Genomic DNA, 14,208 nt, shown 5'->3' with positions numbered 1-14,208 from the left:
TCTGTTTTGTGAGAGACTCTGAAAATTGTCGGTAAAGTAGATTCTTAGAAGGCTTTTGTGCTTAGTCTTTATTATGATGATACAAAAAATTCTTATTTTTATCACAAAGGAACAGAAATAGTTCATAAATGGTGTTGAGTCAATAGTGAATTATGATATATATGCACTTAAATGTCGTCCACATGGCAGCCAAGCTGGTTGACTTGAGTTGAACTCATAGGGATCTTCTTGAGAATGACAATCACATGACAGTCACTGAGAAGCTGCTGACAAGCAATCACAGCTTGGTTCTAACTACGCTCGAGTGGACCAAAAAAGTTTTAATTGGTCATTGCATTGTCTTTAACTAGTTATAGCTTGTTTCTGTCCACTTAGGACACTGACTGCAGCTTGTCTGCCGTATTGACAACATTTAAGTGTGTATTAACCGGAAATAGATTGTTCGAAAGGTACATGGCCTGAAAAAAATCGTAAAAGTGTCTTCAAGCCGGTAAGACTCTAGCTTCGATTCAAATTTGATAAAATCAGGCACCTAACTAAAGTCACACTAGAACCTAGAAATATTTTCCGACCTTTCCACACCATGAGCCTTTCTACTTATATATTTAGGAAACATAAATCACTACTGAAGGACACTAAACTAAATTAAACAGTTCGAGGCTCCAATCCAACCCAAACTCCATCCTCTATCTTAATCCCAACAGGAACTTTTTTGAATTCAAGTGGAATTTTTGTCTTTTCTGTGACAGCAAACTTGAAGTTCAACAGGAGATAGTAGAAGACAGTCTTCATTTCCATCAATGCAAATCTACTTCCAATGCAATTTCTGTTTCCAGATCCTAAAAAAGATTGTTAATTAATGAGAGTTTGTAGGAATTTAAGAGAAATCTTACCGAATGGCAAATATGTTGAATCTTGGATATTCTTCTTATTTTCATCGCTGAACCTTTCTGGATCGAATTTTTCGGGATTGGGGAAGTATCTTGGATCACTGGAAGAAAAGGGAATGTTGTATTAGCAGAAGTATTACTTTCAATCAGGCTAATGCATCTAGATGATATTAGACGTGCTTAGAACTGGACATGCAATTACTCGAAGAGTACAAATTGGTTAATCGATCAAGAATACAGCTTCAGACCGGCGAGACCGGCGATTCAATTCAAATCTGGCACCATGGCAGATTCATGGCTGTCTCGTGCCAGATTTTGGAACAATTAACCGACTTGAGCTATTAAGAGTAGTCAAATAAGAATCTGATTCAGATGCCAATAATCAGTTCCTGATTTTGACACAGGATCTTTCTACCTTAACAAATCATCATATACTCACTTATGAATACCCCAAATTGGTATCATGAAATTCATTCCTTTTTCTATCACAAACTTCTTGTCATCAAATGCAACTTGATAGTCTTTTGTACAAATTCTGTCTGTTACTGGTGCTGGTGGCCATTTTCTCAATGCTTCGGATACAACTTGATCCATATATTTCATAGTTTGAAGCTTTTCGTATGTTAGCATCTGTCCATCTAAATCCTCTTCAACTTGGGCAATTTCGTCATAGAGCTTTTGTTGGATGTCTTGATTGGCGACTAGTTCGTATGCCATGAATGTCATAGCGGTTGCAACCTGAAATGGATTAGAGTGGATTTTACTTTTTGGAAGAGTTTTGGAATTGACGGTCTTTAAGCATTTGTTGCTTTGTAGTATCAGCAGCGATCAGCAATCTATCGACCGCAGATAGAAGGCGCCATAAGCGACAGTTTGGAATAATGGAGCTTTTGTCGATCGCTTCCGGTAGACCGGTAAAGCAGTCATCATGTTCGGTTGTTTTTGGTCATTTCTGTCTTGTAGCATCGGCAGCAATCAGCATTGGGATGATCGCAGATGGAAAGTTTCATTGGCCACAAATTGGAGCTATCAAGCCTTTGTTGATTGCTGTCGGTGTACCGAAAGCAGCCATCCTGTTCACGTCAACACAATCTGCCGTCCTGCCGTCAACGCAACAACTTAGCAATGCCCTAGCGACTTTGTACTGCTCGGGATTTTTCCTTTAAAAATCATAATCATTCAACTCACCGTATCAAATCCAGCCAAGAAGAAGATAAAACATTGCGCCACCAAGTCCAAATCTTCCCATTGCTGTTTACCCGAGATTTTTCCATTCTCAAACTCCTCAACAGTTGCGAAGCCATCAGCAATCACTTCTTTATTATTTTCATGCACCAATTTCCCTTTCTTTGCCTGCATCAAAAGATTTATCATGTCGTGCCTTACAATTCCTTTCTGTTCACGAACTTTCATTGTTTCTATTGTTGCTTCATGGAAAAAGTTGACAAGCTTGTTGCTGAAGAATTTGATATCAAAAAGTTTCATTATGGACGGGATCGAGATGAATCCAACGAATTTAAGGACATTTGAGAATTTCGAGAAGTTTAAGAATTCCTTTGCAATTTCATGGAAGTCGTTGTCTGGATTCTCAAAGGAATTAATATCGATACCAAATGCGCATGATGCAATGTTGTCCACTGTGAATTTCGTAGCCAATTCCTTAAATTCAAAGTTCTTCTCACCGCCTTGGATTATCTTCTGACGCAATGTGGAAGCAGTTTGTTTACCAACAGTTGCAACAAAGTCAAACATAAGTCTCATTTTCATGCCTGTAAATGCTGGCGATAATGTCGAACGCATGTCTGTGTACGATAAGATAAGATAATTGATTTTGTGAATGAAAGGTAAATGTGTTAGGTTTAAGACATGGACTATCATGGGTTTCTCAAATTCTAAGGTTAAGTTCAAGATTCTAAGACAATGGCTTATGAAAATGGAACAGACATCGATCAGTCATCGAAAATTTGCATTAATGTGAAGCTTTCCTAGCAGCACAACGTGTTGAGGAAGTTGCCGTATCACCGGCAATATGTCGAATAGCCCTGATGGCACCGTGACGGCTGGGTTTATAACTAGACATAAATGTACGTTTATTACATAAAGTTCGAAAATAACAGCTCGTTTCTCTTGTCCTGAGTGGGACTCGAACTCACGTCCTACGTATTCAATTACATGTTGATCGCATGCTCCTACCACTGAGCCATCAGGAGCTACTCCCCTAAAGGACAAGTCCCCAACAAATTACAGTTCTTCCCTACCTTTCCACTTCTGTCCCTTAAGCGAAATCAATGCTTTTCCAAACAGCACATCAATATCTTCAGTAATAAACACACGATGATCCGAAAAGTAATCAAAATCCTTGACAGTCAGCTGTTTAATAAGTTGTGGATCTCTTACGATAAATATTGGCTTCATAAACTCGAAGAAACCTGAAACTCTGCAATAAGAAAATGTTTTTTGTGCATTAAGAAGATGATAATAAAAATGCGGTAAAAAGTCAGAATGAGTCATCATTGTTTGAAAGTTGTGGAATGTTCTTGTCAGATGATGTAAATGGTATTGTTTTTTGTGCAATTTTTAGGAAGTATGAAATGAATGTGATGCATACAAATAGAGACGAAGGAATTGGCACAGATCTGTTAATCGGTCAAAAATTCGGTTCCAGGTCGACGTAAAAATTTTCTGAATATGCAACGTCAGAGACGAATCTGGGACGACTGAATTGGAGTCAGATTCGGTTTAAAATCGACACCATCCTTAACAGGCAACGAGCTCACTGTAGGTACCAGAGAGCTCTTTTTGTCCCTGGAACGCATGTTCTTTGCCTGTTAGTGCATGCCAAAGGACTGACAATTCAAGAATCACTACAGGTTTGGGTCAGATTTGAGATCGATCTACCGACTTGTGCTGTTTGGATGCATTAATTATTCAAGTAAGCAGCCAAACAAGCAGACGCATGAAATAGATGTGACTAAAAACTACAATAGAATCGTCAAAGTACTTGAAAAATTCATAAGCATCTCCCAATAGCTTATCAATATATTGATTGATAAAACAACAACTCTAATATTAAACCTTACTCTAATGTCGTGAGAATTGTGCTAAATTGGGGAATCGTACCCACAGACTCACAAGAAAGTGATACAGATAGTCGGTCTGTTGCCTAACCACTCGGTCACAGCGGCTTTACTCTCGAACTGACAGAATCCCCAACATATGACTCAATACCCCAGATTCCACACTACTCATACCCCACAACTTACTTATCATTCTTAAACTGATTATGCCAATTGACAACAACTTCTGGAAGTGATCGCTTATTTGTGAAAATATTATTTGATCCCATCAGGAACATTGCCTTTGCATAAGGAATTCCTTTTCCTTCAAAATAATCATTATTTCTGATGATCCATTTGTAAGCAATGTAACTTAAAATCAATAATAATAAATAAATCAACATTATGGCTGTATCCAAAATCTGCAGCCTTTCACTCTGAAATTAAATTATAAACTAAAAAGTATTCATGTCTTCGGGACGGTTAAATACACCAAAAAAGATATCGGAATGACGAACTGATTAAAATTTCAATGGTGTGAGTGACTCCATGTGCTTCCATCGAATATGACCAAATTTGGAAAGAAAAACAAACTGATGTCCAATATTGTGAAATGTTCTTAGTGCTGTATGTATTTTTGGGAGCTTTTTTGTGTGATGTTGAAGCTTTTCGTAAGTCATGAGAAATGATTTTCATGGGAATTCTATTGTTTATAGCTTATTGTGCATCGATCGCATGTTTAATGTCTAATTTGATACAAATACTTTATAACTAGTTGATTTTCAGTTCCTCTGTACTAGCAGAGTGTCTCAAAAACGAGTGCCTATTGAAATAACGAATTTCAATAATTCGAAACTTCATTTTTACGAATGCATCATTTTTCCGAACCAATATATATATATGTGGTCATACGGAAAAAAATCGCCCCAAAATCGCCCCAAACAAAACTAATACATTGACAAAAGATAAATTTGAATTTCAAATAACGGTTACGAAAAATGTTAACAAACAAGTTTTTGCATTGTCAGTCAGTCGATTTAAAGAACAGTCGACGTTTCTTTAACGTAACTCCCAGAATTCTTCAAGATATTCGTCGCAATCAATGTACAGTTGTTGATAAATAAAAATTTCATAACCTTCATTTGAAATTCAATTTTTTTACGTACTGTAAATTTTGTCATTGTGTTAGTGTCTTTTCAAAAAAATAACCGTCATTTTTCCGTATGACCACATATATATATATTGGGTCGAACAAATGAAGCTTCGCAAAAATGAAGTTTCGAATTATTGAAATTCGTTATTTTAATAGGCACTCCTCAAAAACGACTGTTAACTTTTTTCAAAAAAAATATTTTTGTCGATAAAATTCAATTTTTTTTTGACCGTTAATTATACTTTTCTTCGAAACGTAAATTTTTATTTTAAAATAAGTTGAGTTCGATTAGTTCGAATTTCTTCAACAATCAAAAGTCGAAGAATTCGAATTTGAGACGGCCACACTCTGTGTACAAGCTTTGTGACTCGGCCAGCAATGGAGTCAAATAGAAAGTCAGATTTTGTACCAACCTTGGCTCCAAGACGGAACATGGTTCCAGTAAATAAGTAATGTCCAGTTGCTTAAAAACACAGCACACGACTTAAAAACAGCACATTTTTTCGGAAACCCAAACTATACCCTTCCTCCATCCTGAATACACCTCTGGGTATTAACGATGACAAATCTGTCACCAGGTCGAATAACCTAAATAACCTGAGGTCAGTTTTTATGAGCGTCGGCCTCAGGCAAAACTCACACGTCTGTCTAGAGTTGGAATTTTCGCCATTGCTACGCTATGTAGTACAACTTGAAGTCTACATGAACATGGAGTCGAGTCGACTTTTCCATAAAAAAACCGAGTCAACATCAAGCTCTGCTAAATAACCCAATTGATCCAATTGAGAAGCAGTAGCTATAAAAGCAAAAAAAGCTGCATAACCACAATTAGTGGCTGTTCACCTAGAGATCATTCATTTATCATGAAACACTCTCAGGGGTAAGGATAGGGGGTTGAGATTTTGACACCAAAATGGGCGTGAGATGCAGACAGTCGAACATCGTAACACGTGAACGACGACCCAAAACAAAACCAATGTAATATCATCCAAGGTTCCATCAAAACATCCCATATCTGATTGAAATGTAATTGATGACGATCAAATTACAATCACATGCTACCGGTACTTACTTTCCATACGTTATTGAATTTTTATATATTACAAATAAGCATAATCATACATTCTAATGCCACACAATATTTATTTCCAATTTTAACAGATATAGACTTTTACATTGAAGGTCAAGGCATAAGCACTAGTCATTAAAGCACTGCTGTAAATAGGAAAATAAAATTCTAAACATATAATTATTATTAACAGTTCAAAGCTTAGATTAATTCTGAATGATACACCAGGCTAAATAATTCAAAACTTGCTTATAAGCTATTAATTTAATGCAGTAAGTAACATACTTTATAATATCACCAGCTAATTGTTTTAGCTGTCACGTTTTCTTCCGGTCGACACAATGTTTGCTCTCCTTAAATAACTAGTTTTATGCTTATTTAGATGATATGAGCTTGGGTATAAGCTGGGATGTAAGGTAGCTTCCCGAGCGACACAAATGAGGAAGGTTCTGCCATAGAGCTGCTCTATTTTTGGAAACCATATGAACACCAAATGGAGGATGCTTCAAAATGAGGCTGCTTTCACATAAAGGCTGCTTCCACATAGAGGCTGCTGCTTCCACATAGAGGCTGCTGCTTCCACATAGAGGCTGCTTCTTCATGGAACCTGCTTCCACATAGAGGCTGCTTCCACATTGAACCTGCTTCCACATGGAGCCTGCTTCCACATGGAGCCTGCTTCCACATGGAACCTGCTTCCACATGGAGCCTGCTTCCCCATGAAGGCTGCTTCCACATGGAGCCTGCTTCCACATGGCGGCTGCTTCCACATGGAACCTGCTTCCACATGGAGCCTGCTTCCCCATGAAGGCTGCTTCCACATGGAACCTGCTTTCACATGGCGGCTGCTTCCACATGGAGGCTGCTTCCACATGGAGCCTGCTTCAACATAGAGGCTGCTTCAACATAGAGGCTGCTTCAACATAGAGGCTGCTTCAACATAGAGGCTGCTTCCACATGGAACCTGCTTCCACCTAGAGGCTGCTTCCACCTAGAGGCTGCTTCCACATAGAGGCTGCTTCCACATGGATGCTGCTTCCACATGGAGGCTGCTTCCACTTAGAGGCTGCTTCCACATGGAGGCTGCTCCCACATGAAGGCTGCTTCAATTGAGCTTGCTTCCATGGAACCTACTTCCATTTGATGTTAATAAAAGAGATTAAGCGGATCCTTTTTCATTTGTGCCGCTCGGGTTTAATAAACCAAGCACATCACTCATTAGCAATAAAAAAGTTCTCATCCTTAATTAGATAATCACGAAGATCATGTAAGTTTGAGACTGTCTTCTTCGAGTAATCGTCCAATGACTCTTCAGTTCCATCATATTCCACTGGTAAATATTCTTTTGGAATAAATTCATGAAGGGACTCGAAGCCCGACGTATGAAAATGCATAACATCACTAAGCTCCTTCTTCATAAATGGTTTGAGGAAGCTTATCACTTTCATCAGCACAGTTGAGCAATTAACAAAATGATTTTGCATAAGTCTTAAGGCTGCTGCTTCTTGGACATATCTCATGAATAGTCTGATTGCATTTACGCCTGATACCATTTTCATTAAATGCCATATTGTTAATCCTTTTGCATCAAAGATGCACATATCTCCGCGTGTCATTGGTGATTTTACATTCAGCATGTCTTGAAACATTAAAATATACTTAACAACATCATTGGTCACGAAGTTGTGGGAATCAAAATTGATCAGTCGAAATCCGGAGATGTGGTACTTTTCCTTGGTGAGTTTTGGGAAGGATGTTACTTGTCTGTAAATGGAAATGTGAAATTTTAGATTTTAGTTCTGGAATTTGATCTGGAGAGTGGTGAATTTTGGATATTCCGACTTTATTCTGGTCTGAGACTGGATTTAATCAAATCTGACCTAGAGTCAGAGTCAAGCAGTCCTGGGGCTAGATTTTGGGCCATTTATATGCTGTATTCTTTTGGAGCCATATATTTAATCGGATGTCCGAGCATTTCAATGCAACAAACAGCACTTTTCGTCGTAAAAATGATGAAATCATCTGACATTGTTTCGTCAGGATAATTTTACGTCTGGTCTTCAAAATTCAGAAACATTGATGTGCTCCCGAAAGCACACAACGAGAAAATTACCAAAAATCTTGATCTAGACCAGCGTGACTTTGACTCTATGCCAGATTTCATAAAATCTAACCTCAAGCTAGAGTCGAGTTGGTCTTGAGCCATATTTATGGCGATTTCTAGGCTGTGTGCTTTCCGAGAATAGAGCAAGATGTTGTACTCAATTCGTAAATTAAGCCAATTTAACTCGAGCTGTCTTCACTTCAACATGATTAAATGTTCAACCCAGAGTGTGGCTTTCTAAAAAACGGCTGTTAATTTTTTTCAAAAAAAAATTTTTTTTGTCGCTAAAATTCAAATTTTTTTTTTTTGACCGTTACTCATACTTTTCTTCGTAACGTAAATTTTTATTTTAAAATAAGTTGAGTTCGAAATGTTCGATTTCTTCGACAATCAAATATCGAAGAATTTCAATTTGAGACGGCCACACTCTGGTTCAACCTAAGTATGTATTCAGGAAGACACGCGGCGCAATGATGGACTAATATCCGACCATAGGTTGACTTGATTCTAGTCTGTGGATGCACTTAAAAGAATCTGTCTTGGATCCAGAGTCACGCTTGTTTTTTGGCAATATTTATGAGTAGTGCTATCCGATAGTTATGTCCACAAAGTGGATTAGAACTGAACTCCTCGAAAGATTGCTCTCTGGCTCAACCAGAACAAAAACCAGCACTAAAACCTTTATTCGATCACAAACTTACACAGTATTAAGAGCTCTTTGAATTTCCTCAGAATTAATATCACGATTTGTAAAAATATACTGATTCTTGTTCCTGATTCTCACATTAATTTCCAGCAATTCCTTTGCCTTCTCAATATCGAAATCATAAACTTGAAGATATCGAATCAGCACAATCTTAGCTGTTGAAAAAAGACATGAAAAAATGGAATTTTAGTGCTAAAAATCTCAAAAACTCACGTATATCCTGTGGCAAGTGTGACTGCGTCGATATCCATTTCTGAAACTTATTCAGAATTTCTTGATATTCTTCTAAATATTTTTCAATTTTCTTCTCCGTCATGACGCTACGAGCAATAAATCAGAACTGAACGATTGCTTCTGAAATTGTATGTGAAAAAAATGGAATTAAATAAAAAAATATTCTCAATGATTTTAAAGTCTCAATGAAAACTGTAAAGACTTTTTAAAAGTAAAACTCATTACCTGATCAACTAACTTATTAACAAGTTCATTGTTGCTGCTGGATATACACTAATATTCTTAAAACTTTTCACACATTAGATTTAATTAATTAATTTGATTTAATTTTGTAATAAAAACAAGAATTTAATTTAGATCATATGTAGATTGAGATTATCAAGTAGAACTGGAATAGAACGCATGTTATGATGCATAATAAGTGTGCAACACGTGACGGCGGTTGAAATTCCTATAATAATATTTATAAACCATGTAATTTATATTGCATTTTAAATGAGACAAAGGGCTTAATTACTAGTCATATCAGTCATGTGGAATTGATTAAGGTGGTCAACAGCCCTTGTTTAAGGTATTCATTAATAACTGATGCACAGGAAAGTGGGGAAGGAATTGGTGGCTCGGGATAATGAATGACTATGAGTAGAACAAGATGAATCTTCTAATAAAACTTCTGGTTAGACACCTGATAGTGTCAGTGGTTCAGTGGACCGCAAACATTTGGACAGTGTTGATGTCTTGCTTTTAACTTTAAAAAAGGCAAACTTTGCAAAGGCAATGCCAAGGTAAAGTTTCCCAAAAAAAAAAAATCTTTGAATGTCAGTTTGCATTTGGATGAGAATTTCAAATTTTGGTGAGTCGAGGTGGCTCGGTGGCTGAATAGGTTCGTACTTCGATATCTAATTATTGAGATACCGACCTTTTTCGAATTATATGCAGTGTAAACTTGGCTGAGAGCCTCCATATGTTGGCTTAAGACAATAACGTGACAATAACGTCATCCAAAATGTTTTTCTGATCCCACTATGAACTATAGGTCTGCTTAATGCATAGAAATTCCCTAGTGCAGCTCTGGATAATCTACCAATTTCTGAATGGAAAGAGATCTGGAGGTAGACTAAAAAGCTCATGGGATTGCTGTGTGAGCAACGATGCAAAAGTGCTGGGATTTAGAAACTGGCAGAAATTATCCAAAGACAGATCTGGCTTTCGACGAATTCTAAATGCGGTATTGGGCCCCGGTGCGCCTTTGCCAAGGAAGAAGAAAGAAGAATCTTTGGATAATCAGAACAGCTAAAGGATGTGAATACCTAGAAAAATTAATGATTTGGTCAAAAGTTGAATGCAGGGTGGCTCGGCACGCTGACGACCTGAAGAAGATGGTCAGGTTTGATGACAATTCTGAAATTATTGGAAGTGACCTCACCACAAAAAATTTATCCAACACTGACCAACAATGTCACCTGTAAACAAAACCCGTGTCTGATAGCTAAATATTCAATAATAACAGTTGTCATTACACAATTTACATCAAAAAATAATAACTGAAGAATTCTCTTAGCATGTTAATGACAATGTACTTAACTACATACTAGATAATTGAGATTGTCACGTTTTTTGACGTTCTTAGAAAATTTTCAACATTGTAGATTTTTTAACCTGGAACTTCTTAATTATTTTTAGCAATTATTTGATTATTTCTGTGATTGAATGAGTTGGAAGATGTCGAGACAGTGCTATGACTCTAATGTTATTTTTATGAATATTGAACAGCAAGTCAATGTCCCGAATAGCACAATTTGATTAGTTGATCGAAAATCTGACTCCAAGTCGACTATGGAGTGAGTCTGACTTGGTGATGAATCCATTCAAATCCGGCAATATGTCAGAGTCTAGGCAGGTTGTCAGAGACAAGTCAGTCTGGCATAGTCAAGTCCCATATCCAATGTCAAGCCCCACGTCAGAATCAAGCCCCATGTCAGCGTCAAGCCAGTATGTCAGAGTTAAGCCAGCCTGCAGAGTCATGTCAGCCTGATCCCAGCTTTTAGATTGATTAACCAACTTGTGCTATTCGGGTGTCTTCAGCTGAACATTCGAAGTAAACACCTCAAGTATGACCTCTTCAAATAAGTCTTCACATCACTTACAGCATGATGCCATCGATGACTTTATCTGTAACTCAAAATGATGAGACAATCATCACATATCTACCATCAATTAAGCGTCTATAAAATGTTAAAGAATGTCTGTAACAGCCGACAAATATTCCATAAATCATGAAGTTATTTACGTTACATAATTCTGTGAGTGCACATGAATGTACACTACCTATAAATTCTCATTGAACTTGAATAATATTGAACTTGAATGGCGGTTACGTTACTTATTACATTAAACATGCAGGAAAACAGCAATTTTTTCATATTAGCATGTATAATTCTAGTAGCTTTATGTCATATTAATGTTATTACGTTATTAAGTTATTTCTTTCAGATCTTGAACTTGTTGACGAGACGAGGTTTAGGAAATACTATACTAATAGTTGTTTGGACTAGATTCAAAAGGCTGTTTATGTTATGCATTTGTATTTTTAGACCTAGATATTCTTTATTGTTGCACAAAAATAATATAATAAATTTAAAAATTAAGCATAGATACCCGAATGGCAGCAAGTCGGTTAATCGGTCCGAAATCCGGCATCAGGTGAGCTTGACTCTGCCATATCAATCACTATCCCTTTGGTCTAAGGCCAGGGTGACTCTGGCATTCAAGGCAAGACATCTCTGGCATCCAAGCCAGTGTCACACTAAATCCAGGTCATGATGACTCTAGCATCCAAGTCAGTGTCACGCTGACACCAGGTTAGAATGACTCTTGATCTAGAATGAATCTGATTGTTGCCGGAATTCCGATCGATTAACCGATTTGTGCTGTTCGGGATTAATATTAAAAATAAGAAATCACAAATCAGAATACAGCAAGTCCTCGTTTTAAGTAGATATATTGTGTTACAAAAATGGTCTTGACTAATCAAAGACTCGCAGAATTCAAAAAGAGATCGATCAGCTAAACCAGTGATGTCTTAGCATTTTTGTGTCAGGGCATACCTTGGTGGTTAGACTAGACAGAAACCACACACGGCTAGTAGTTCATGACAATTTCAAAGAATTTTGTCTACGCACAAGTACGCCACGATTTACACCTGGAAAGCATATGGTGTAGAAATGACCAATTTTCCGTCCTAAGGCTGACTTGACTTTTGCATTGGAACGAATTAGCCAAGTCCACGCCGTGTGTCTTCCAGGATAGTTAACAGTATGCTTCTTTGATGTCGGAACCGGGAAAATCCCGTCTTAGTTCCGATCCACTATTGAATCTCAAAAATCTTCTGGGAAAAGCATACTCAAGACAACACTGACCTAACCAAAAAAAAAGCATTAAGCATAGACATTGAGTATTAAAGAAATTAAAGTACAAAATCAGTCAATATTATTGCAATAATCATTAATTATCGCTCAATTCATGACAAGAAAGTGCATGAAAATGTGTACAGTCATGGTTTATCGCTTCTTCTTCTTCTCCAATTTTCTACCACGATGATGTTTTTTGGGTGTCAACTGTTTAAAAGAAAATAAAGAAACAAGAACAAGATATAATTAGTTAGATAATGGAGGAAGTCTTTTTTATGGGGACGGTTCATTTGTTGCGTAATGCTCTTGAGATTGGGATATAGTAGGTAGAATAGGTTGGAACTACACCATACGGTGTAGTGGTAGGGGTATATGGATAAGGATATGAAGTTTGAGACTTTAAGACGTATCAAGCAAATTTTATTCCATGAAGATTTGAGGGATGAGGATTGACTATTTAATAAGTGAACAACTCCTTATGGGACAGTTCATAAGTGATTGTCAGTTAAATTATGAATTATTTCATAATCAGACCTATTCATCACTTAGTCTTCTAATCTAGTCTTAGCCAGAGAGCACAAGCCCTAACAGGCAAAGAGACCGCAATTAGGTGTCTTAATGGTCTTTCTGTACCATAAAAGCATGTTCTTTGTCTGTTAGGGAAGGTGATTAGTTGACCACAAATCCAGCTCCAAGCCAATGAGACTCTGACTTGATGTCTGAGTAGAACAGCAGTCTGCTGCTTTTCGGACTAGACTTATTCCAAAAACACAAGAATTCATTCGGAAGCCAAGCGAACTTCGAAGTCAATTTAGAATCCATAAGAACTCTACATAGACTCCACTTCCTCCTACTTTGTGTCTCTCGGGATAAATCATTGACCGTCACTTATGAACAACCCAAAGAATACCAAAAGAAAATTTGTTGAAAAATCTTACTTGAGGAGAAATTTCAGAAGATTCTGTATCCGAATCATGATTCAACGTCTTTGAATTATCCTTTAGAAATATGACAGCAGCAATGCACACAACTTGAAATATCGCACCAAAGTATAATCCTTAAACAAAATAAACAAAATAATTCTTATCTTTATATGATAAATTATAATTCACTTGTTTATTACCATATCTTATCAAAATCGTGAGTAAATCGTCAGGCTCAATAAAAACATCTGCCAATGTATCATCTTCTGGATGCATATTAATGTTTGACGCCATTTAGTAAATAAATCTTTTAAAGTCTAAATATTTTTTTTCTCAAAAGGTATTGTTTATGTCTGCTTTTTGCAAACTTCCAGGGGATAAACAGCGCATAGAAGTTGTTTACCCCCGTCTTGTATAACAAAGGGGCACACAACAACACAAAACTGTTATAAAATGGCATTTGTTATTCAATGACATAACACAAATTGTTGCATTATTTCTGCTTCATTTACACAAAGTGATTGCTTGTGCTGCAAAAGTTAAAGTGCTAATCGGCAAAAAACAATAAATTTCATCAATTAAAATATCAAAAAACATTCAACGATGACTAGATTCGAGTAAAATTTGTAAAAAATTCAGTAAATAAACAAACAATTTTGTGGG

General features: G+C 36.9%; 3 protein-coding genes across 3 annotated transcripts; all 3 read right to left on the bottom strand.

Moving 5' to 3' along the window:
• Window positions 1–53: 53 nt before the first annotated feature.
• On the bottom strand, window positions 54–4,382 carry LOC139100879 (probable cytochrome P450 9f2). The gene is made up of 6 exons (XM_070653643.1): window positions 4,154–4,382; window positions 3,149–3,327; window positions 2,079–2,692; window positions 1,330–1,628; window positions 894–991; window positions 54–839 (listed from the first exon to the last, which is right to left on the bottom strand). Exons 1-6 carry the CDS (start codon window positions 4,348–4,350, stop codon window positions 646–648), a joined length of 1,581 nt encoding a protein of 526 aa, XP_070509744.1. The 5' UTR covers window positions 4,351–4,382; the 3' UTR covers window positions 54–645.
• A 2,674-nt stretch (window positions 4,383–7,056) lies between these two features.
• On the bottom strand, window positions 7,057–9,301 carry LOC139101001 (alpha-tocopherol transfer protein-like). The gene is made up of 3 exons (XM_070653832.1): window positions 9,192–9,301; window positions 8,974–9,133; window positions 7,057–7,932 (listed from the first exon to the last, which is right to left on the bottom strand). Exons 1-3 carry the CDS (start codon window positions 9,292–9,294, stop codon window positions 7,380–7,382), a joined length of 816 nt encoding a protein of 271 aa, XP_070509933.1. The 5' UTR covers window positions 9,295–9,301; the 3' UTR covers window positions 7,057–7,379.
• A 2,492-nt stretch (window positions 9,302–11,793) lies between these two features.
• On the bottom strand, window positions 11,794–14,129 carry LOC139100930 (protein anon-73B1). The gene is made up of 3 exons (XM_070653713.1): window positions 13,746–14,129; window positions 13,561–13,679; window positions 11,794–12,829 (listed from the first exon to the last, which is right to left on the bottom strand). Exons 1-3 carry the CDS (start codon window positions 13,837–13,839, stop codon window positions 12,773–12,775), a joined length of 270 nt encoding a protein of 89 aa, XP_070509814.1. The 5' UTR covers window positions 13,840–14,129; the 3' UTR covers window positions 11,794–12,772.
• Window positions 14,130–14,208: the final 79 nt, after the last annotated feature.

The sequence above is a fragment of the Chironomus tepperi genome, unplaced genomic scaffold (genome assembly GCF_022539635.2).
Source record: "Chironomus tepperi strain 1889 unplaced genomic scaffold, CSIRO-AGI_Ctep_v1 contig_73, whole genome shotgun sequence".
Taxonomy (NCBI): domain Eukaryota; kingdom Metazoa; phylum Arthropoda; class Insecta; order Diptera; family Chironomidae; genus Chironomus; species Chironomus tepperi.
Note: the sequence above shows the minus strand (reverse complement) of the source record. Positions and strands in the feature narration are given on the sequence as shown.

Coding starts and splice junctions, on each gene's coding strand:
- LOC139100879 (XM_070653643.1), bottom strand. CDS start 4,350: ATGTTGATTTATTTATTATTATTGATTTTAAGTTACATTGCTTACAAA. Junction 2,693..3,148: donor TAAGGGACAGAAGTGGAAAG/GTAGGGAAGAAC, acceptor TATCGTACACAG/ACATGCGTTCGACATTATCG. Junction 840..893: donor TTCAACATATTTGCCATTCG/GTAAGATTTCTC, acceptor AATCTTTTTTAG/GATCTGGAAACAGAAATTGC.
- LOC139101001 (XM_070653832.1), bottom strand. CDS start 9,294: ATGACGGAGAAGAAAATTGAAAAATATTTAGAAGAATATCAAGAAATT. Junction 9,134..9,191: donor ACACTTGCCACAGGATATAC/GTGAGTTTTTGA, acceptor TTTTTTCAACAG/CTAAGATTGTGCTGATTCGA. Junction 7,933..8,973: donor CAAAGAGCTCTTAATACTGT/GTAAGTTTGTGA, acceptor TTCCATTTACAG/ACAAGTAACATCCTTCCCAA.
- LOC139100930 (XM_070653713.1), bottom strand. CDS start 13,839: ATGGCGTCAAACATTAATATGCATCCAGAAGATGATACATTGGCAGAT. Junction 13,680..13,745: donor CACGATTTTGATAAGATATG/GTAATAAACAAG, acceptor ATTTTGTTTAAG/GATTATACTTTGGTGCGATA. Junction 12,830..13,560: donor CTTCTGAAATTTCTCCTCAA/GTAAGATTTTTC, acceptor TCTTTTAAACAG/TTGACACCCAAAAAACATCA.